The sequence below is a fragment of the Chironomus tepperi genome, unplaced genomic scaffold, assembly GCF_022539635.2.
Source record: "Chironomus tepperi strain 1889 unplaced genomic scaffold, CSIRO-AGI_Ctep_v1 contig_305, whole genome shotgun sequence".
NCBI classification, from domain to species: Eukaryota; Metazoa; Arthropoda; class Insecta; order Diptera; family Chironomidae; genus Chironomus; species Chironomus tepperi.
The window spans coordinates 269465-291905 of NW_027226427.1; the positions used below are offsets into that span (position 1 = coordinate 269465).

The following is a 22441-nucleotide window of genomic DNA, read 5'->3' on the forward strand; positions in this document are numbered from 1 at the left end:
GTGAAAAATATTCTAGACAAGATGATTCCTTGTTAACATGATATTATGATAAAATCATCTAATTGTATGGAAAGCGAGACTTTCTATGATAATTGTAATAAATAATAAAATATGACTAATGATTGACACGATTTAAGATCTCTATAATAAATTCAAAAACCGGAATACACATATTTTTTTTTTTGCTTATCACAAATCCGCTACATATTCTACACTGCTATCAAGTACTTGAGATTTTATTTTCAGAGGAAAATTATTCTTACTTTTTTTCTACATATTTATACTAGTCTGAAACTATAAAATGAATAGTCGCATTAAAGCGCATATTAAGAGATGAAACACAGATCAACTGATAGATCCAGGACCTTTCTTAGATGGCTTCCAAAGCTGGCTCTATTACTGGCTACCGATTGCGAACTGCAACCTTTAACCTCCATATAGTTCTCTGGTAAGCAAAAGGTTTCTTGACATAGCTCATTCGAATTTTGAGTCTAATCAACAGATCGTATGCTAAATATTCAATGAACTTGCTTAAGGAAACAGCTAGTCAACAAAAATTTGCCAAGACATAGTACCCTCAAAAATTTTAAACTCTTAAAAATCATGCACAAATTGTAGAGCATCTTTTAAAGCTTGACAAATGCACAATGTATGCATTTTTCTCATTTAGTCTAGTATCTACTTTTAGTGATCTACTTTAAAATATTTTAAATGCGTCAAGTATTCCATAATTTAAAGAAAATTGTGAGGGTTGGGCTCTTATTAAGCACATCTGGATAGAGGACTAAAGTCTGATAGCATTAAATACTTGAAAGATTTTCTAAATAATCTCAAAGATCCAGTGAAAAATAGGAAAAATCTAACAATGTTGCGAAAATTGCGGGCACAAGATGTCACTCAAAATTGAAATAAATTATTTCCGCTTATGTATATATATATTTTTAGTAGGTAATCTTTCACTGAGTCGTTATCAATTTTTTTTTAAATTAAAGCAAAACAAATTAAGAAATTTTTTCGGAGATTATTATATATATACATACTGAGATGCCCTTTGAAAATGACGAACCGAGAACGTCAAAGAATTTTATCAGGAATTATTGAAAATTTATTTATAACAATAACAAGTTAATCATTCTTGATTGGGGTGGCTAGATGTGTAATATTATAAAAAAGTATAAATCTCTTCAGGAAGTGAAAAATCTTTCTCTTTGTTGGCCATACATATCAACTGCGATCCATGGTCTCTCTCAGTTGGCATCTAAAAGTGACTCTATCGCTGATTTTCCTTTGCCAATTGCCAATACCAAGTGCTACACTGTCTCTATCAACAACTTCGTTCTTCTTAGGTCGCTCTCGTGTTCCTTTACCATCTATTCATATAAGTCAAACCTAACAAACATCAAAAAACTAAGCTTCTCGTAAAAAATTGCAAATATCCTATAAAATAGTCTGAATCTCTAAAATATCTCAATTTTATTAGGTTGCAATTTAAATTAAATTTAAAAATATTTCCTGAATTTAAACAATTTTCACAATTTATTTACAAAATACTATTCAAATAACTCCAACAATTCCATAGCACCGATCACATAGAGAACCCCTCAACAGTCATAGTCATCATACATTTCGGACGATACAAAATATACAAAAACAAAGAAGAGAGTGAGAGTAAGTCAACAACAAACGAATGCACTCTCACAATACATATTCGCTCATGTTGTGATCACATTTTCACTTAAAAAAATGTCATTTGTGTAAGAATAAAGCATGAGTAACTTTATTCTTATCGCTCATAATGATTGATCTTCAAACTACAAATTGCAGCATACTAGACAGTGACCGCAATCATTTAAAAGATTGAATAGAAAATTGATTAATAATTAGAACGGATTTAAATGAGGACAGTCAGTGTCCCAAATCAATTAAGTATTATTCAATCAGAAAATGAAAATTGTCTCTCAAAAAAATAAAGCAGTTCAACGTGTTGGATATGCCGCATTGTGCGTTCTGAGAAAATAATATTTTTCATACTGTTGCTTCAGTTTTGATTGAGCTGTTCGCTTTTACGGACGTGAATTTAAATAATGAAAAAAATAAATTAAAGTGGACTTTTTTTTCTTTTATGGAAATAAAGTGGAATAAGGTGAAAAGTGATATACATGCAAAATTTTTGTACAACGAACAATTAAGTTGGATATAAAATAAAAAAATAAATGAAAAATCAAGTAAATATTTGAATGAATATTCATAAAAAAATACAAATTATTTACAATTGTGCATTTATTTATTGACATATTTTTCACGACTGATATCGAGTTTAGTTCTGTTGCTAAAAAAACTGTGTTATATGAAGATTTATCGCTTAATTTTTCAATATCATTTCCCGGATCGAGACAAAAACTGCATAAATCCATAGATTAATTTAAAGTGAATGAATAAATCGCATCTTCAATTCATTCATATTAGCGTCATAATGCACATCTACACTTAGTTGATATTCAGAATGTCTATTTTTAGAATATAAAGTCTCAAGTCTCAATGTGTGTAAAAGATTTATTCAAGCATGCTTGCGAAAATGCTGAAAAAAAATTGAATCAATTTATCAAACAATTCAACTTTTTTTTTTCTCTTAATCATTTAAATTGCTGTACTTTAAATAGGATTTTGTAAAGAAATCGTGTCACATCGCGTGTATGTCTCAGAATATATTTTTAATGCATGAATGAGACTGTTGTAATACTGAGAGGAAATGAATACATCAACGAATAAACAAATAATGTAATGATCTTCATTATGAAAAATGTTAAAAAAAATTTTGATACACACAAAAATATTAAGCTATTTAAATTGAGAATGGTGAGTGGATTACGTGAGATTTGGACGCATTGTTTATGGATTAATATAATTTACTCAAATTTTTAATTGATTCATAACAAGATAAAATTAAATTTAGAATTGTAAAATTTGAATAATTGTCAACAAAGTAATAACTAAGTGGGTTTGTAATACTAGAGTGAAGGGCTCTAACTTAAGTTGCTATGCAAATTTCACATGATAAACATTCAGAATTTCGAATTGAATTTAGACAGAGATGAGACGAATTCTTATTCTTAGCCTTATATTCCTTGACATGAACAATGTAATACACAAGTATTAGTCAATTATAGAATAGAACTGATAAAGATAGAGATTGAGTATGAACTTTAAAATCACTTGATCGCTTTGAGATTCACATTTTAAATTTTATTGCTTAATTTTTTTGTAGCTTTATTTTTGATCAAAGCCGCAAGTCATCAAATTGAAAATCAAAAAATCATGGCAAATAATTATTCTATCCAGCAGACAATAAAATCGCACGATGATTTAAAGTTGTCATTTGCCTGTGAAATTGATATTTAAACATGTCTCATTTCTAAAGATCTTTTGTTTTATAAACAATTTTGGCCTGAGTGTGAATTTTTGTTCCATTTTTTTAAATTTTTCTCCAAGTTCATTGGATTTTCGGACAGATTTGTGAATCTTTAAAATTAATGTGCTGCTAATTTAGATGAATTTATAGTGAACATTAAGGTTTGATGAATTAAAAACGTCAAGGCGAAAATTCTTTATCGCCATTCAAATAAAATTCTTTCAATTTACTCAAAATATTGTCGAATGCATTAACAGATAGGAAGTAAAAATTTATATTAAAACTATAGGAATGAATAAGACAGCGTCAATTGATTAATAAGAAGAAAAAACAAAAAAGCATGCGCGAGTCTGATTTAAGTGGATTAAAAGCATTATACATGAGCATATCATGAATGCGGGTAGTTTAATTTGATTTGTTTTTTTTTATGAATGAAATTTTGAGTACGTGTTGTCAACGCACACATGACTGTTCTGATGTAATTTTTATCGTATATATGAGAATTGTTGCATATTACTTTTGGGAAATTCTAAGGCTTCATAATGACTAAACTACAACTTATAATATGACATAATCGATTCAACAGGTGATAAAATTGGAAATTCTACTCGTGCAGCTTTAGATTAATACTTAGTTGTGAATTATTGACGATTATTCGTACTAAATTAAGTCTTAAATACCGTCATTGCTCAGATTAGATACAATTTAAAACTAATCAGTTTCGTGAAAGTCATCAACATTTTACGCTTCATTTTATATCCGTCAGTAATTCTGATATGACTCATTAAGAAAAGCAAAATTGTTTTTCAAAAACAACAACTTTGCGGAAGTTGTAAACATGTAGATAACTCAAATCAGACTTAATGCATTCTGGATAGAAAAAAAATGTAGATGAATAAACAGCAATATGAAAAAAGAATCAAACTTCGATGAATATGAAAATGACGCAAGCGGTTATCACTAGTTTTGAGTCTAAACATTTTTATGTTCTACTAGTTTGGCTATTTTTATTGATCTGTTGATGATGATCTGAATATACTGTGTGATTGAATGACTGTGTGTCTTGAAACGTTTGTTGCTAGTTTAACCAAAACGCACAAGCCAATCAATCGATCCATTTTGTATTAGACTTTAGACCGACGTGACTCGGACTTCATACCGGATTTGGTTTGATAAGGATTTTTGATCGATTAACCAATTTGAGCTATTTTGGTAAGTGTCTACCTTTGGTATGATGTCCTTTTAATTACTTTATCAACTAATGAATAATTTCGTGGAGCATTCCGAAGAAAAAGTCATTGACCGATCGTAGGTGTAGTTACATATTAATTAAATAAATATTATATGTCAAGATGTTCACTCGGGAAATATTTGATGAGCTATTTTTGGGCGATCATTCACTCTAAAGAATTTTTCTTCTAGAACAAGTAACACAGCTTGTTCCTGGTGCTATAATTTTATGGAAAGGAGTAAAATGCAAATTTATATTTACTGTAATTGTATTGACGCAATTAAGTCACTATTAAACCCTAATTAATATTGAAGTTATTCAAATTACAATAAAAAAATACAAAATTTATGGAAGTGACGCCATTTGAATCTATTTTGATAAAAATTATTATCCAGAGCGTATCTGATTTATTTGTTATTATTGTGTTAATAAAATCACAAATTAAGGAACATCTCATCATACACAAATCAGTCAATAAAAAGCCTTTCATGATAGTAAGCAATTAACAACAATTTGAACTTTAATTATCTTCATTATTATTGTTATTGAGCTATACATGATTTAAATTGCAAACAAAAATTGAAATTCTAAAAAGATGAGTCAACAATATTTAGAACCTGATTAGTAATTTGAATCTTGGGAATTCAGTGTAGTATAAGTCGATTGAAAAAAACAAAACTTTTGAGGTGAAATTTGGCAAACAAAATTTTAAAATGCCACGTGGATTTTAAGTCACGACTCGTGACTCACGAGTATTTTGACTTTTAATTTATGAATAAACCGCCACGAAAACTTGTAAATAGAAATGAGTAAAAATATCCAATTAAAAAATTGCTTATCTACGTAATTAATTGTATTAAAGATAAGCTTAGATTCTTTTCTAATTTTCACTTTATTACAGTCCACTAGGCAATCAATCATTCACAACTTTATAGCTACTTATTAATTCGGAATTAATTACTACTTGTTTATTGAATACCGGTTGCTTATTCAATTTCGTGGAGGTCACCAATCGGCCCTTTACTAGTTACTCTATTGTATTATTATTTCTAAGTGAAACAAAAGGACAGCACAATTGAATTAATTTATAGGAAGTGGAGATATATGCCAGGCATTTACAGAAGAATTAAGTACTCATATGTATTCCTATTCACGCATTTCTTCCCTATTACTGACACTGTTTCTATTGAAATAAGTTAATTTATTCTCGTCTGAGTATGAAACGTGGTGTGTTGTTGATCTATCCAGTATTTGCATCTTGTTATGTCTGTTTTAAATAATTGCAACTGAGTTTCAGTCTGAATAAATATTACTTTTATTATGACTATAACCTTGTTGAATTACATTCCGGAATGAATATGGAAAATTGATCAATTGTTCTAATCTATTCTGGATATTTCCTTAAGAGGATCTGAACCTTATTAAGCATAACTTTTGAGACAAAATGTACAATGTAAAACATATTCGAAGCTATAGACCATTCCAGAAACAAAATTAATCATCATTCCTCGTACCTAAAATCTTAAAAGGTCAAGAAAAAAACGATGATCAGCAAAATATACCTTTAAGGTAACATCGTCATAATAAAATTACCTATTACAACTCAATTAACAATTGACAAGCAGGCCATGACTACCGTTTGCCATGTTCGAGACTATTCTGTGCATTTCCTAATGCCAGCGACTAAACACAAAGAGAAAACTTCTTATTAAGCTTTTTTGGGTCACAATTTATGCACTTGAGTTCATTGTGTGAATATATACAGCTAAAAAATTGAACATTTTGTAATTTTATTATTAAAGGTAATTTATTTATTACTTGATATTTACTTCAAGACACGAAATTTATGTCTTGTGATGTTAGATAGATTGTGAAATGTTGTGTTTATCGTTACAGACTTGATTTGACTTTTACATGCTCATATGACTACAATTAAGCATGACAAAACTCTTAAGTAGCTATACTAATGGGATTGTGTGAATAAAAATTTAAACTATAGTCAAAATATTCATCTGCATTTATTTCCATATATATTGACGTCTTCTCAGTTGCAATTTTTTTTTTCAATCATTCGCAATATTGCGTAGTGCATGTGATTCATTAATTAATTGAGAACGAAAAGAAAAATAGCAAACAAATGCGAGTAAATAACAATCTCAATATTTTCTCATTAATTCTCATCAATGCACTTAATTTAAAATTAAAATGAAATTGAGCTAAGAAATTATTTTACGACTGCAAAAAAGTTTTCATGAGTGTTACTGAAAAATCTATTTTTTTTCTTCTCAATCACTCATCAGACTCAGAGCGCTCTAGCTGTTGTTTTTAATGCCAGTTGCTTTTCAATCGCGCAATGAGATACACGCGAAATCCGTCAAAATCAACAAGTGTTAAGCTACAAATGTGAAAAAAAAGTAATTTAATTAATTTTCTTGTTATTGAATATTAAATGTGATTTTAATGTCATTACAAGTGAGATCCTGGATTTAAAAATTCATTTATTACTCGAATAAATATTACAAAATCCAGATGTAATGTGCATAAGTGATAACAATAAAAATCAGTTTTAATACAAAAGTAAATTGTTTCAAAAAAGTAGCACATGTTCTTAACCCAGAAACAATCTCAAGATCAATTATTCTGAATGATTTAAATTTGAATTTAAATTTAATAATAGAATGTTGCACGCACCTGACAGTTCTGATGTCAGCATTAAATTATAATAAATAAGATTGAGATGCGGCATCAACACGTGTAAATAAAGATTGATAGTAAATTTCAATCACTTTTAATCAATAAATTGATGATGTTTTCATGATTTCGTAAGTTAGTAAACATCAGAAATGCGCAAGTTAGATGAGATGAATCATATAAAAGTGATTAATATGCAAAAAATAATCGACCAATTCTACTTGATCATACTTGTTCCAAACGTGGATATTTCCTAACTTACAAATTTTATTTCATTTAAATGTGCAATAATACTTTGCAAGTAGAGTCTTTAATTTTAAAGTTATAAACTGATAAATTGCATATTTGATATACTTCAAGACGTGAAGAAGTCCAGCGTTCTTATAGATTAGTTTCCTAAATTTTCAAGATCAACAAAAAGCAGAGCTCAAAGTCGACCCAAATATTATATGAAGTCGAGTCAACTTGAGTCGACTTTTCCATACAAAATCCAAGTCGACTTCGAACTCTGATAAAAAAATTATTAATCAATTCTTAGAACAACAGTTTGAATTCAATCATTTACATTCTAACGCCCACATTCTCAGAATCTCACTTTTCAAACCGGGATAATTCATTACAAAGAAATAAATTATTTGAGATTTATTTTTAAAAATTCTTTTGCATATTGCACTATGATCTAGATTTGAAAATTTTGTTCAAAAATTCATTTTCGTTGTGTATTATTTATCACTATGTTTGATGATCAATTGAAAGTGTAAATAACTTTGTTCCGTTCCTTAAAATATCAGGCTTGATAGTCACTGTCTATCCTGAGAAAAGTGAATTTAAAGTTGTGCTTTTTTTGTTTACATTTTCCAATCAAAATATTTTTGTTGAATTCTTCTCAACTAAGTACCAAAACTAGTCAGTTTATTCATATTTCATTTATTGCTTAAAGATTCGATTTAAGCATTGAACATGCTTTGAATAATGTCTGTAAAGTTGTTAAAATATGTTCTAAAAATATTGCAATTTTCAAACTTTCAATTCCAAATAAGTTACGAGATTCACCTGGATTGACGACGAGATCTAGAAGTATTGCAAGATCTGATAGAGCTTTACAACATATATTTATGTCATAACGCCGATTGAAGCCGATTGCGAGATATTCAAACTTAAAAATTGTATGAATTTGGATTTTTTAACTTTCCGTGCCAAAATTTTGTGTAAACTTTAAAATTTCTTTCCAAAAACTCATAAATTTCTATCTTTAAATCAATGTATCCTTAACTAAATTGCTAGCTATTATCAGAATTTTAATTATAGTTAAGTTAAAACTCTTAAAACATCAAAAAAAATTTTTGTTATTTGAGATTTTTAAAAATTTTTATGATACCAAAAAAAACGTTGAATTCTTTTGATCATATATTGTAAAATTCGTAATTACATTATGCACATTAGAACGAAAACACGAAGAATGTCAAGGTGCTATATAATACGGCCATTAAATTCCACATGAAGTAATATTTCAAGATAAAATAAGAGACTTTTGTGCAAGCTCAAGAATCAGATGTAGTTGGCCGTTAAAAGATCAATGCACTTGCATTATCCGTGTAATACAAATGGGATAGGCTCTGCAATGCTTCTTTTATCAACAACAATTGGAAGCAGCATGTTTTAGCAGCCATATGGATGCCAAACGTCTTCCATCTTCATTTGTAGTGTTCGGATTATAAGGTTGAATTATTGCAATAAAGCATCTTGAAAGAGTTTAATGCAGAATATAAAATGTTATTTTATTTAAAATAAATTAAAAAGAGCAATGAGCTTTAAACTTGAAATTACGATTAAATTTGAATCAAATGATCAATTCGTCATAAATCCAAATTTAAATTCCAAAACTTTAATAGGATAATAAAATTTGAACTTGTTGCTATGTTTTCATTAACCTCTCAGTATCATCAGATATATCAGTCACTTAGCATTCGCAATCTCATTTAAAATGATATTTAAAAATTCTGATTATCAAAAAAAAAGTCTAAATTACTGAAAACATTAAATGAAAGCAAATTGTTTAATGTTTTTAAAAACGTTAATGATGATTCATTAAAAAAAATAACTCACTAAATATATTCATGTTCTGTTTTTTATAGCTATAAAACAACGATTTAGAGCAAATTTACAAAAGCTGATAAATAATTTGTGATAAAAAATAGTTCACAAAGGAAGAGCACAGTTGTTTATCGTCATTTAAAGTTCTACAGGCTATACGCATATGATAAAAATCACATATGAATTATTTATAAATACAGTGCAATTATTCAAATAATACAGTAACACAAAGAACTAAAAATAAAAAAAGTTGAAAAAATGGAAATAAACCACGACGATTCACATCGAATTGACATAAACTTTGAAGATATTGTCTATACTGTGCCGGTGCCGAAGCAAAAAGGTAAGTTAAAATAATTAACATTTCCCTTGCATTATTAAACCGGGTTTTTTTACTTTCAAGTTGCATTTTATTCAAAATGTTATTAGAAGTGGCTGTGGTGATTTAATAATATATTACATCAAGTCTCATTAATTTTTAGTTAGAATTATTAAGTAATCATGCTAAGAACACATGCTATTAGAGTTGAAGTTAGCTTAATTGTGCTGTATTGATGTGAATATACTAATATATTTGTGTCCAATAGATCGTAATCTTTTAAATCTAAAGTTCTAGTGAAAATCCAAGTCGATGGCTATTGTTAGTTGTCCCTGATAGCGTAGTATATCGCAAAATTTATAAACAATTCTAAGCACAGATTAACTTCAAAAATTCTTAACGCACAATTTCCAATTCATAATTTAATTATAATTCCAATGTTTACAAGTCGAATTGAATGGGAATTAAATTAATTTGCGATTAAGTAACTTATAGTAAATATTAGTTGCATTAATAATTGTTGATGCAATGTGACTGAGACTCAACCTGTTTTGGACGACCGTGAAGCCGATCGCATATGCATTTATGGTCAATAAACATCAGTGATCGTATTTTTGATGTCGACTTAGACCATGGCATTGCACCATGAGAAATAATCTATGGCATGTAAATTTTCCATTCATTTGTTCAGTTCATTCATACAACGACTAGATCGTTTATGTAATAAGACATGATTTAAATTGCATTTATGCACCGCACTTCATTTAATATATCGTAAAGAACAAATGAGGAAAAAAATGCAGAAGAATATGTAAATTAATATGTTTAAATGAAGCTATTGAGCATCCACATGCGGTTTTGTGGTAAAACATTTTAGCGTATATACGGCGGAAAATTTTCTTATGATGATAATTAATTTCTTTATTACAAATTTTTCATGCTATTCTAATTGCAGTTTTTCTCTGATATCATCTGTTTTAATTATCTCCTTATAATTTCGTGTATATTACGTATTAATTAATCTCGTAATGAAATGATGTTAAAGTCAGTAATTATCTGTTTTTATTATTTTCAAATAATTACCGTTTTTGACGTATTCTATCACACATTCTTAAAATATGCACATATCTGAGCTTGTTCGAACAGAGTAACGTGTAGCACAAATATTAGAATGAAGTTAGTAAGTCAATCAGCTGATAATAATTGAGTCTAAGGTTGACTCGTATGCACTTTCATAAAGTATAGAATTCTTTTTTTGTTACTGATTATTAGCAATGATTGGGATGTCTATCTGGAAGATTTAGCTAGGAAAATGTGAGTCATCATGTGGTTTGAATAGTTATCCAGGTTAGGTGCATAGAAAATCAGTCTTGACATGCTTTTTTCTTGTCTTGAATTCTCACATGACATGATCTTACTCAACTAATAATTCTTGATGGTCGTCCGACTATGTTGAAGCACAATTATTTGCTAGAATTCATTCACTCGTGTTAAGAAATCATATAAACTTGACTTAAATGCACAGCTAAGGTCAATTGTAGAATATTTTTCGTGCATTATGCAGCTGAGTGGCATCACAATTCACTTTTTCTAATACAAACATGTTTTTAATGTGCTTGCAATGTGGAAAATTTTTCAATTCTTTTATGTATTTTGCAGCTTTATAATAATATGCACATTTTTAAATATACTGTTCAGTTAATTAGAATATAAAATACTTTGTTGACATTTTTTACGATGAAGTTTAATATTTACTAGATTAATATTTTGACGTACAATATTCTCGATTGCATTTCCATATTTTCCTACTTTATTACGTTATTACTATTGAGATACTCAGAAGTTTTAATCAATTTGATTAAAGGTGTGCTGATTATGTAAGATGATTTCAAGTTAACAAACTAATTGACGAACTTAGCTTGATTTTCATTGCAAAATTCATAAAATTGAAGAACGATTGTGAAAAATTCAGTGTCATCAAATATCTTATTTATTACCTACTATTAATGACTATGCAACTTTTTCTGAATAAAATCTATGAGATTCGTTTTAGTATAATTTAAATCTTAGATATTCTCCTGTCGTAAAATTGCTTTATGATCGGATATTCTTAGAAAAATGTATGTGATTCTTGAAATTTTTTTTGGCAGTTTAAGAACGACTTTATCAAGCTCAGAATCTCGGTTTATAATACAGCTAATGGAATTTCCAAAATTAAATTAATATTCTCATATTCAGCTTGAATTCGAAGATGTTATTCGCTTCTCTAAACAAAAGTTTGATTAATGCAGAACATTAACTATATACTTTTCCCACTTTTTCGTATAGTATTTTTGGGTTCTTTGGCCAATCTTCCTATCCCAATATATTTTGAAGTGAATATTTAGCTGCGATTTTTATTATTGTATGAAGTTTTTTGTTTCGCATTAACTTATAAAAGTGAATTGATGGTCCGAAAATCCCAAGCAATACTAAAACCTTTATTTAATTTGCTTGTTTCAATCAATAATACAATTTTTGGAATGGGAATTTTCCAAAAAATTTAAAACTTTTTGAAGGATTAACAGTTTAAAGATTGTTCTGCTCAGTCATCGTTATATTGTTATTTTATTCAATTTAATAGATTTGGTGAGGATTTAAATAAGTTTAGGGAATACCCTTAAATTATTGAAGAGACTAACGAACGCGTGTCAGATCACATATCTACATGGCTATTCTATTTCAAGCAAAACATTTTCTAGTGTGAAGAATTCAAATTTTGACAACTTCTATCGAACGTTCTATCTGACAACAAACATTTTAAATTCTTGTATTCTTTACAAGGTTGCACAATAACCATAAATCAAAAGAACATTAATGGTCCGAACTGCAAATCACTTAACAAATGAATGGTTGACAGCGCAAAAAATATTTCAGCGTTGATAATAAATATTCACAGCAAGAAAATCAAAACAATTTAAAATTTCGTTATTTTCAGATGTAAGATATATTTACTAAATTAATTATATGTCTTTTAAGCATTCTTACTATGCAATGACTGATGTTTGATAATTTAGATACAAAAACTGGAAATTTCTTGTTTTTTGTGTTGCAAAATATTTGCATAAATTATTATTTAATAATTAAATGTCTCCAAATACGCCCAAAACAACTCATACATTTGCTCATGTCAATCAAAGTTCAAAAGGATTTACCCAATTGAAAATTATATCAACTTAACTCATCAACAACTTAAATCATCAAAACAAAGAAGAGTGTCCGTATTTGTTCAGATGAGTTGAAAGAATCTTGATGGGTATTTGTCAACCACACTTAATTGATAGAAAAGAATCAGAAGATATCTGCCGGTTGATGTTCTCAAGAATTTGTTATGAGAATCACGCGTTGACAATAAAATATTCTAATCTTAATGACGCCATATGATAGTAAACATTTTAGAATACGTTTGTAGATTTTTCTATGAAGAATCTAATTTAAGAAACTGGAAATTCGGATTGACAGCATCTCTCGATTAGTCATGTTTAGCGGCAAATTTATTTGATGAGCCTCTTCATAATGAATTAGCTTCACTTCTGTAAGTCAACTAGACATGAAATTTACATAAGAAATTAATATGTCATAAAGGAAAAATCACGACATATGATTTCCATCCGCAAGCATCAAAACAAGTTATTTCGTTCTTGGTTTTTTCAAGAATCAACAATTTTACGATTAAACAAGCTCACGTGAACTGCATTTAATAATAAAATTAATAGAAGCTTCAAAATAATAATTTACATAAAAATTATTAATTTCCCATCACCAATGAATCAAAAGTCTTTTTTATCAGCACATTAATCGAATTAAATATGTACTTACAAGCAGCTTATATTTACTCATCAAATATTTTATACACGAATTTTTATCTAAGGCACAGTTTATGTGATTGAAATATTTAATGAACTTCATTGATGTGCTAATAAACTTATGCAAATCATTTTCACGCTAACGACAATTCGAATTTACAATTAATTAAATTAAGTCTATAGGAAGTGTAGAAAATCCCCAAGGAAAAATGTTCAATTAAATTGAGTAGCTTTGGAATGTTCTATAGCTTTCTCTGTTAAAGATGATGAGGATTAGTGGATGATGTGACTGATTGATGCAATTTCATTGGAATTGAGTTGTAAAGAAAGCATAAATAGTCAAGGTAGTGTTCCTATGAATCTTTGAATATTTACTTATATTTCTTCTATTATATCTCCTTCACCCACATCTAAAGTAGCATTCAAACTTCAAAAAACATTATTTTTCTTAATTACTGCTATTCTCATTCTCTAATGTTTACATTATAACCACATTCAGGAATCTCCTACGTGCACATTTCCACTTTCTCGATCACTATTTATTTATTTATTATTATTATTATCTCGTCTAGCTTACATTCGTTATCACTGAACTCGTTTTTAGCTCATCTTCGCATGCAATAAAGAAGAATCGTTGACTATAAATGTGTGTGACTGTGACATAACTATTTTAATAATCAGCATAGAGTTAGTTGACATTGAATTTTATGCATAAAAGACGCCAGAACTATGAATATATTCATTAGCAATCATTTTATTCATGAATGTGTGCGATGATTAGTTGGCGAAGATACATAAATGAGTGAAGTACAAAAGAAATGTTTATGAAATGAGAGTATTGATAATAATGGAAGATCAATACAAAACGTAACATTCATCTAAAATTAAACGTTCACTATTTTCGAAAGGAAAAATAAATATTATTGCATTGACTTTGACTTGTGATGAGTGTATTCTGAGAAAGGACACTATTGATTCTAAAGGTTGAAAAACAGGAAAATGTGGAATGCATTAACATAGATTCAAATTGCAAAAATAAAACTTGTTCGAAGACTTTAATTTGATTAATAGACCAGACATTCAATTTGAATATTTGCTTACTAATCCAGGTGTGCATCCAAAACGTAAAGTGTCTTATCAGAAAGCCATAACTTATTTAGACAAATGTTTTGCATAGTGATATATTCAAATTTAAATATTATTAAGAATGTTTTTCAATATTATTGGATATTATCATGAAAATAAATTTATTAATGTAGTTTAATTAACATTTAATTGGTTTACTGTTTTAAACACTTAATTAAAAACAAAACACACGTGTTATTGTACATGATATGTAAAAATAAAAACAAAATGATGATCATTTCAATAAATTCAGGTTTCTAATTTATTAAGGAAACAGTATGAGAATGAAACACCACATTGCAATCCTTCCCAAGTTCCAAATTCAAAACAAAATTTCCTGATCAAAAATTACCATCTGATTTGCATTTTTATATTGAATTAATCTCGATTTTATGCAGAGTCATATTACTGTTGATGACCTAACTCAACAATCTTCATCTTCAACCTGATAATCCTCTTAAATTTAATATCTTCATCTGCTATTAAAATTTGCATTATTGCTCTTCAATTCAACACTCAAATGCACTTCAAAGTATTAACGTCAATTGCAATATAAGCATCTAAATTCATAGTAATTATACTTAGTAATCCTATCCACTAGCTTTCTAAGAATGTGTCAATATGTAATTGTAAACATCAAATGAATCATCAACAAGAATCTATAGAAAAGTAAACCAAAGTTCAACCTATAAAATATGTAAACATAGCCGAGAAAAGAAACAAAAAATTTGCAGGCGTTTGTTCGTTTATTCGGTCATTGACGTCTCTCATTTTCGGTGCTATGCGAGAAAAGAAAAAAAAACGAAGCTGCACAAAAATTTTGTTCATGTACGAAAAAATATGTAGTCATGAAATTTATGAGTTCTAGCGGGGCTTATGCTGAACATGTCTTGAAAACATTTTTAATTCCATACTTTTTCCTGTTAGTTCACCTTAATAAGAGATTTAAGATTTAATTAATGGATATTTCTTTTTGGACAGTGATCAAACCTTGGAAATTGTTTATAGTGAAGTAGCACGTAGCAAATTTTTTATGTATCTTTTTTTTTTTGTTTTACTTGATCAAATATTTTTTTGAAAAGTAATGTTAAAACCGCAGCAGCACATGACATAAGGTAAAGAGACAAATATTTGTCGAGGTCTTTTCCTTATAAAAATTTACTCAATATTCATTATCATATTTACAGTCAATTATTATTCTATTCTTTTAGGCTGTTTGTCTTTTTTAAAGAAGCAAGCAAACATGATGATTGATGGAATATTCTATGGATAATAAAGATTTCTTAGATGTTCTTTTATTTGTTTGAGCACAAAAAAGGTGACAAATTTTTTCTTTGTTACTCAAAAATATCTTTTTGACTTGTCGGCACTGGACGTCATTGAAGTGATTGATATAGACATTGAAATTATTAAGAGCTGATCGGCTCGAATGTTTGAGAACCTTAAACACATATGGCGGGAAGATATGTAATAGCTAATGAACCACTTGTCAGACACTCTGTCTATACAATTATGTAATAAAGGTTTCCATTCTATTTTACATAATTCATGTAGTTTACGATCGACACTTAGCGATTCTGTAAAGTTCAATGATCACTAAACGTAACACAATACACATTCCTACATTTTTAAATACCAGTTAGCTCAAACGTAAGCCTTCCTAAAACTTTATGACCTTAAGAAGGCCGCTAACAAGTTAACCGCTGTCACATCATGCTGACCAAATATTTTTAATCGTCATTAGCCTACGTCATATTTTACACGACTATAGGATTTGTCTTTACATTAGCTCACTTCCGAAATTGTGATTTTAGTTAGTCAATGTTATGATTGATGGAATTATTTTGTTAGCTCCTGCGTGCAGAATCGAATTAAACCAGGAACACTTAATGAAATTGCCTTTTTATGATTGAATCTTACGAAACCAAACATATAACGAGTTTAAACTTCTTCCTCTTTCAGACGAAATTCTCTTTTGACGTTTGTTCTCAATTCTATGAATTTTCGTGTTGATTATTTGTATTTGGAGCTGAATTTTCATTTCGTACACATAATGTCTCACTGACTTTCATGTTTGGTCTACTAATATATTAGTTCTGTAGCAACTAACCTTAAACTTGTTAAAAATTTCTAGCATCAAACTTTGTATTTGATCAAGACAAATAGTTCAGAAGACACTGCCGTTTTAAGTCAAAGAAGAATGAAAGTGAATGTTTAAACCCGTTTTCCTCATTCTAGATCACCAAAATTTACTATTTTGTTAGTTTTTCGAGAACTAAAGACTGAGCTTTGGTTTGAAAAGATTTGAATAAATTTAAAAACAATTAAAATTAAATATGTGAACCTTAGACTTAGAAATATTTCAAAATGTTGGTACAATGATGAGTCACCATAAATACATTTGCATGCTATAGCAATTTTATGTTTCATGCTTTTGATACTCAACAACGAATCGCTTTCGAAAATTATTATTTTTCTTTTTTAATTTACCGTATTAAACAATAAAATAAAGTTTCTAAAAAACACAAAAATAGATTTTAAGGGAAAGGGCAAATGACGACTAACATTATAAATCTGATGATAATAAATTATGATAATTTTTTCTGATTAAAGCTTACAAAAATTCCCTCTGAAGTTTTTAATAGTGCTATGTTCTATTGTTTAGCCTTGTATTAACTATTCTTGTTAGGGATAATTATGTAGATTTATTCTAAGTTACGTAAAAGGGCTTTTAAAGATGAGAAACAAATATTTTGTCAAAATTCGTTCTTTAGGCTTACGATTCTGAAGAAAAACATTAGGAATGTCAGGTGTTGATGAGGAAGATAATCAGAATGTTATAAGAATTAAGTTAATCTGAATAGATCTTAAAATATAAAGCTGTCTTTTGCTTGATGATTGAAAACAAACTAAATATATTTAGATCAAATGGGTTTGCAACTATAGGAAAGGAAAATCAACAAATTGCAATTTTGCTAATAGAATTTGAATTTTAAATGTACGTTGGAAGTCATTTTTATTGAATAATTTCCTAAATTGTACATGATAAAACTCCCAAGGCTATAAATCAATCAAATTCTGAATATGCTCATTATCAACAATATATATTTAAAATTGACTGAAACTAAGCACTTACTAGAACTTCATAAATTTTTTGACGTCCATAAATCCATTTTTAATAATCATGAAACGTAAAAAACGGCTATAATTTTAACGACACTATCTTGATGAAAATATTTACGAAGTTCACGTCCAAGGTGATTTAGTTATGTCACTATACTCTCGAAATACACGACTTTACTAGTTTTACTCATTAAAAAATCGTCTCAGATTTAATTGTATGAGATTAACAATTATATAAAAGAATTGATTAATGACAAACTTTTCAACTTGTTATTTTTTTTGACGTCAGCAAAGTTCGCTAATTCTATAGCTAAACATCTTCGAATAATTAATCTCGAGTTAATCATATGTAAATGATTTATTGAATGTGAGATCCACGTTTTCATCCTTAGTTTTTTTTTTATTGTATTATTTCATGAGACTGAGTAATTGAATAAAATGCAATTTGAAGTATATAAAAAAGTTTTATAGATAAAAAAAAGTGCATTTAATTTGCAACACATGCCGTTTAACACTTCCATTCATGTTTACTAGATTTTTTATAGGTCAATGTCTGACAGAGACGTCTGAGCGTAATAAAAATAAATCTCAACTTTTTTATTATTTCAGAGAAAAAGAATGTGCTTAAAGGTGTATCAGGACGGTTCAAATCTGGCGAGTTGACCGCAATTTTAGGACCAAGTGGAGCTGGAAAATCATCATTACTTAATATTCTTACAGGTTTCACGTATGTATCATTGTTTTCTGTTAGAAATTACAGTTATTAACAAGTCTCGGAAGTTATTGAATTTGAAAATAGTTTAAACACTGTGTTTAATTAGGAGTGAAAATGAGGCTATCTATTAAATTCTAATTCCTATCATAAAATTCATATAGATTGTAAATTGATTTCTCGATTTCTATGAGATTTCTGGGTAATTGAATCAAGTTCATCATGCAATATTGAACATACTTTATATCGACACATGTTAGTGACATGATCAGTATCTCACGCAATGTAGGATGATCTTGCAGAATATTGCAGAATTTAAAATCCATAATTGATGTTAATCTACACTCTTGACATCCTAATTAAATGATTCTAACTAATTTTACTTTAACTGACTAATTAAGAGTTAACCTCAATGTTTCGACACCTTGGTGCTATTACTCAATTAACTAATTTGACTTCTCAAACTCGTGAACAACAACTGTAATTGCTAATGATCATTGCAGCTCCTCATTCATTCATTATAGCACCCCTGAATGTACAATATAATTTTCCCGTTTATTTCTTTTGAGAATCTCGCACTCCGAAACCCAACGAACAATTGAATATGCCATTGTACTCACAATAAATAAATTATTGTGCAAAAAAAGTTATTTTTCACTTCACGGTTTATGGAAATCATTTTCTATTGAAAAATAATATATACAGCTTACCGCAAAAGTCTGGTTACTTCCATTAGGTAGTTTCTATTTCACTCAATACCGATTGATTGCAATTTTATTGATTACTGAATGGAATATTTAAAAAGTTGAGCTTATTTTTTCAAATGTCTGTGATTTGAAATTGAAGTTTGGATCTTGAATTTAATTTTTGTCGTCTGACGTATACAGCAACTAGACTTTTCTTAAAGAAAAGTATCATTTTTGAGCAGTTGTTGGTTTGAGCACTGTTGCAATTTTCACTGATATTTTTAGAGCTTTATCCAAAACAAATTTGGAACAATTTCGATGATTGCTATGATTGAATTCATTGAAATTTAAATCTTGACTTCAATAATTGTGATCCAAAGTCAAATCATCTAGATCTTTATAATATTAAACTTTTAAAAAATGACATGTACAGAACATCATGATATCCCTGAATTCAATTGATTCTAACATAAAATCAAAACGAATGATCAATAAACAATCAATTGAAGTTCATTCATGGATGAAAAAAAAAACTCGAATCATAAAACGATTGCTGCATTTCATTCTGTGAGAAAATTTATTTGATAGCATTGCAAATGAAATTCGTAGAATATTTTATTTATAAATGCATCCGATGAATGCACAGCTGTAATGTGACATGACTTGAAGGATATTTCATTAATAGAGACATTAATTAATTATTGAAATTTTCTACATATTAATTAAATTATTCATTTATTGCAGCACCAAAGGCGTTAAAGGTATCTTGGAAATGGGCAAAAAATCATCAAACACAGCACAAAAGCAATGTAGTTACATTCTTCAAGACGATAATCTCTACCCATTTTTCACGGTTAATGAGACGATGTTAATTGCCGCAAATTTGAAAATTTCCAGCCGCTGTATGAGCCAAAAAGACAAACAAATTTTAATTGACAACATTTTGGATACTTTACACTTAACACATGCCAAAGAAACTCGATGTAGAAATCTATCCGGTGGACAGAAGGTAAACCTCATTTGGGATTAAACGTTGGTTAGAAAGCGATTCTCAGAATCTCGTAATTAATTTCTTGGGAAACGTAGAAGTTCCTAGAAGATCCAAGGAAATCCATAAAAAGTTGCTTTCTGTCAAATGACGTTAGAAGAGAATATCAAGTGATTTATAGATAGCCTTACTCATTATTTTTAATTTTCAGAAGCGACTATCAATAGCCTTAGAGTTAATTGACGATCCGCCTATTTTGTTCCTGGACGAACCAACGACGTAAGTTGTAAAATTGCAGATTTATTGAATAACTTGACATGAATCTTCTTTTATTACAGCGGATTAGACAGTTCATCATCAACATATACTATACGACTATTACACAATTTAGCACGTGAGGGAAGGACGATTGTAAGGCTAACATATAAATTTAAAAGATGTAAAAAGTTAATCTCTATTCAATAACTAGGTTTGCACGATACATCAGCCATCAGCAACTATTTACGAGATGTTTGATTTGGTCTATGTACTAGCAGAAGGTCATTGCATTTATCAGGGATCACATAGCAATACAGTACCATATCTTGCATCACAAGGATTTCAATGTCCACAATTTCATAATCCAGCTGATTACTTACTGGAAGTAGCAAATGGTGAATATGGAAACTTTACATATCAATTAGCAAAGGCTGCAATTGGTGAGCAATGGAGAACATCATCATCGACTGTATATATAAAGGAAGAATTTGAAAATGAATCTAATTCCGATCGTAATGATGACAGACTCTCAAATGATACAGAAGAGAAACGCATTAGTGTCTATACCAAAACCAGTGAAAGTGAAAATTTATCGGGAAAATTGAGCTTTAAGTCAAGTATTAAGACAACACCGTCAGAATTGACACGATTATGGATTCTAATATCTCGATGCAATGTTTTACTCTTTCGAGACTGGACAGTGACACATTTAAAGTTGTTAGTTCATTTTATTAGTGCTGTTATTATTGGATTATATTTTGGTGACGCTGGCGTCAATGCAAATAAAAGTATATCCAACATTGGATTCCTTATTCTTAATGCAGTTTATTTATGGTACGGCGACCATAAATTTTGGAATTAAGGCCTGCATTGCTAATAACTCTTATGATTATAGGTACACTTCAATGATGCCAGGTGTCCTTAGATTCCCAGCGGAAATCTCAATTCTAAAGAAGGAAGTTTTTAACAATTGGTACAAACTGCGGACATATTATATCGCAACTTTAATCACTTCCACACCTATTCATGTAAATATTTATATTATTCTTCAAATTATCAGGAAATGTGCATATTTGCCGTACTTATTTACAGACACTTTTCGCACTCGTGTATGCATCTGTTGTATATTTCTTAACAGAACAGCCACCTGAGCCGGGACGATACTTAAAAGTAATGTTGGTATATATTTTGTGTACAATAGCTGCTGATGGATTTGGCATTATGCTTGGCACACTTGTTAATCCTGTGGTAAGTATTTTGATAAACTGAATATATTTTGGACATATTGATGTTTTTAATTTTAACAGAACGGAACATTCTTTGGAGCCATCTCGTCATGCTTCATGATTGTATTTTGTGGATTCCTCGTCTTGTTCAAGCACATGCCAGTTTTTATGCGATATGTCAGTGACTTTAGTCTTCATAAATATTGTCTGGTGGCACTTACTGTTGCGACGTATGAGAATGGAAGACCTGATATTACATGTCCTGAAGATAGCTTCTATTGCCACTACAGCAAGTCATCAATAATCATGAAGGAACTTGGCGTTGAGACCGAGACTTATAGCTTAAATGTCATCAAAATCATTTTTCAACTTATTCTCTTTAAAGGAATCGCATTCTTTACACTACGGAGAGCATTAGTGAAAGGATAATAGATTTACTTTTATTTACCTATTTGTGTAATTTTGTAAGAATTTATTTGGAATCAGACACGATTGATGTGAATATTTATTTTAATTTAATATTTAATGTGGGATCAAAATCTTAGAATAATAAAATGATGGATTCTAGCTTTATTATTAAAAAAACTATGATAAAATTGCGAGTTTTCATTCATAAATTACTATTAAATTGTTAATTAAGTTTTTCAGAAAACTAACGGCTAAAAATTTCAAATTCAAACTGTAACGGTTTTTTAAAATTTGAAAATCACAGTGTTCCCCCGTGCAGTATTTTT

General features: G+C 29.0%; 1 protein-coding gene across 2 annotated transcripts; it reads left to right on the forward strand.

Moving 5' to 3' along the window:
- Window positions 1-1960: 1960 nt before the first annotated feature.
- Window positions 1961-22270, forward strand: LOC139092515 (ATP-binding cassette sub-family G member 1-like). 2 transcript variants are annotated; one of them, XM_070642936.1, is made up of 10 exons: window positions 1961-2225; window positions 9467-9768; window positions 18447-18564; window positions 19980-20244; window positions 20435-20502; window positions 20562-20634; window positions 20693-21315; window positions 21377-21509; window positions 21574-21729; window positions 21789-22270. In XM_070642936.1, the coding sequence occupies exons 2-10, from the start codon at window positions 9684-9686 to the stop codon at window positions 22134-22136; spliced, it is 1869 nt and encodes a 622-aa protein (XP_070499037.1). In that variant the 5' UTR covers window positions 1961-2225; window positions 9467-9683; the 3' UTR covers window positions 22137-22270. The 2 variants fall into 2 exon arrangements, with proteins under 2 accessions (XP_070499037.1, XP_070499036.1); XM_070642935.1 differs by lacking the exon at window positions 1961-2225 and adding an exon at window positions 6924-7054.
- The last annotated feature ends 171 nt before the right edge of the window (window positions 22271-22441 follow it).

Coding starts and splice junctions, on each gene's coding strand:
- LOC139092515 (XM_070642936.1), top strand. CDS start 9,684: ATGGAAATAAACCACGACGATTCACATCGAATTGACATAAACTTTGAA. Junction 20,635..20,692: donor CACGTGAGGGAAGGACGATT/GTAAGGCTAACA, acceptor TTCAATAACTAG/GTTTGCACGATACATCAGCC. Junction 21,730..21,788: donor GCACACTTGTTAATCCTGTG/GTAAGTATTTTG, acceptor TAATTTTAACAG/AACGGAACATTCTTTGGAGC.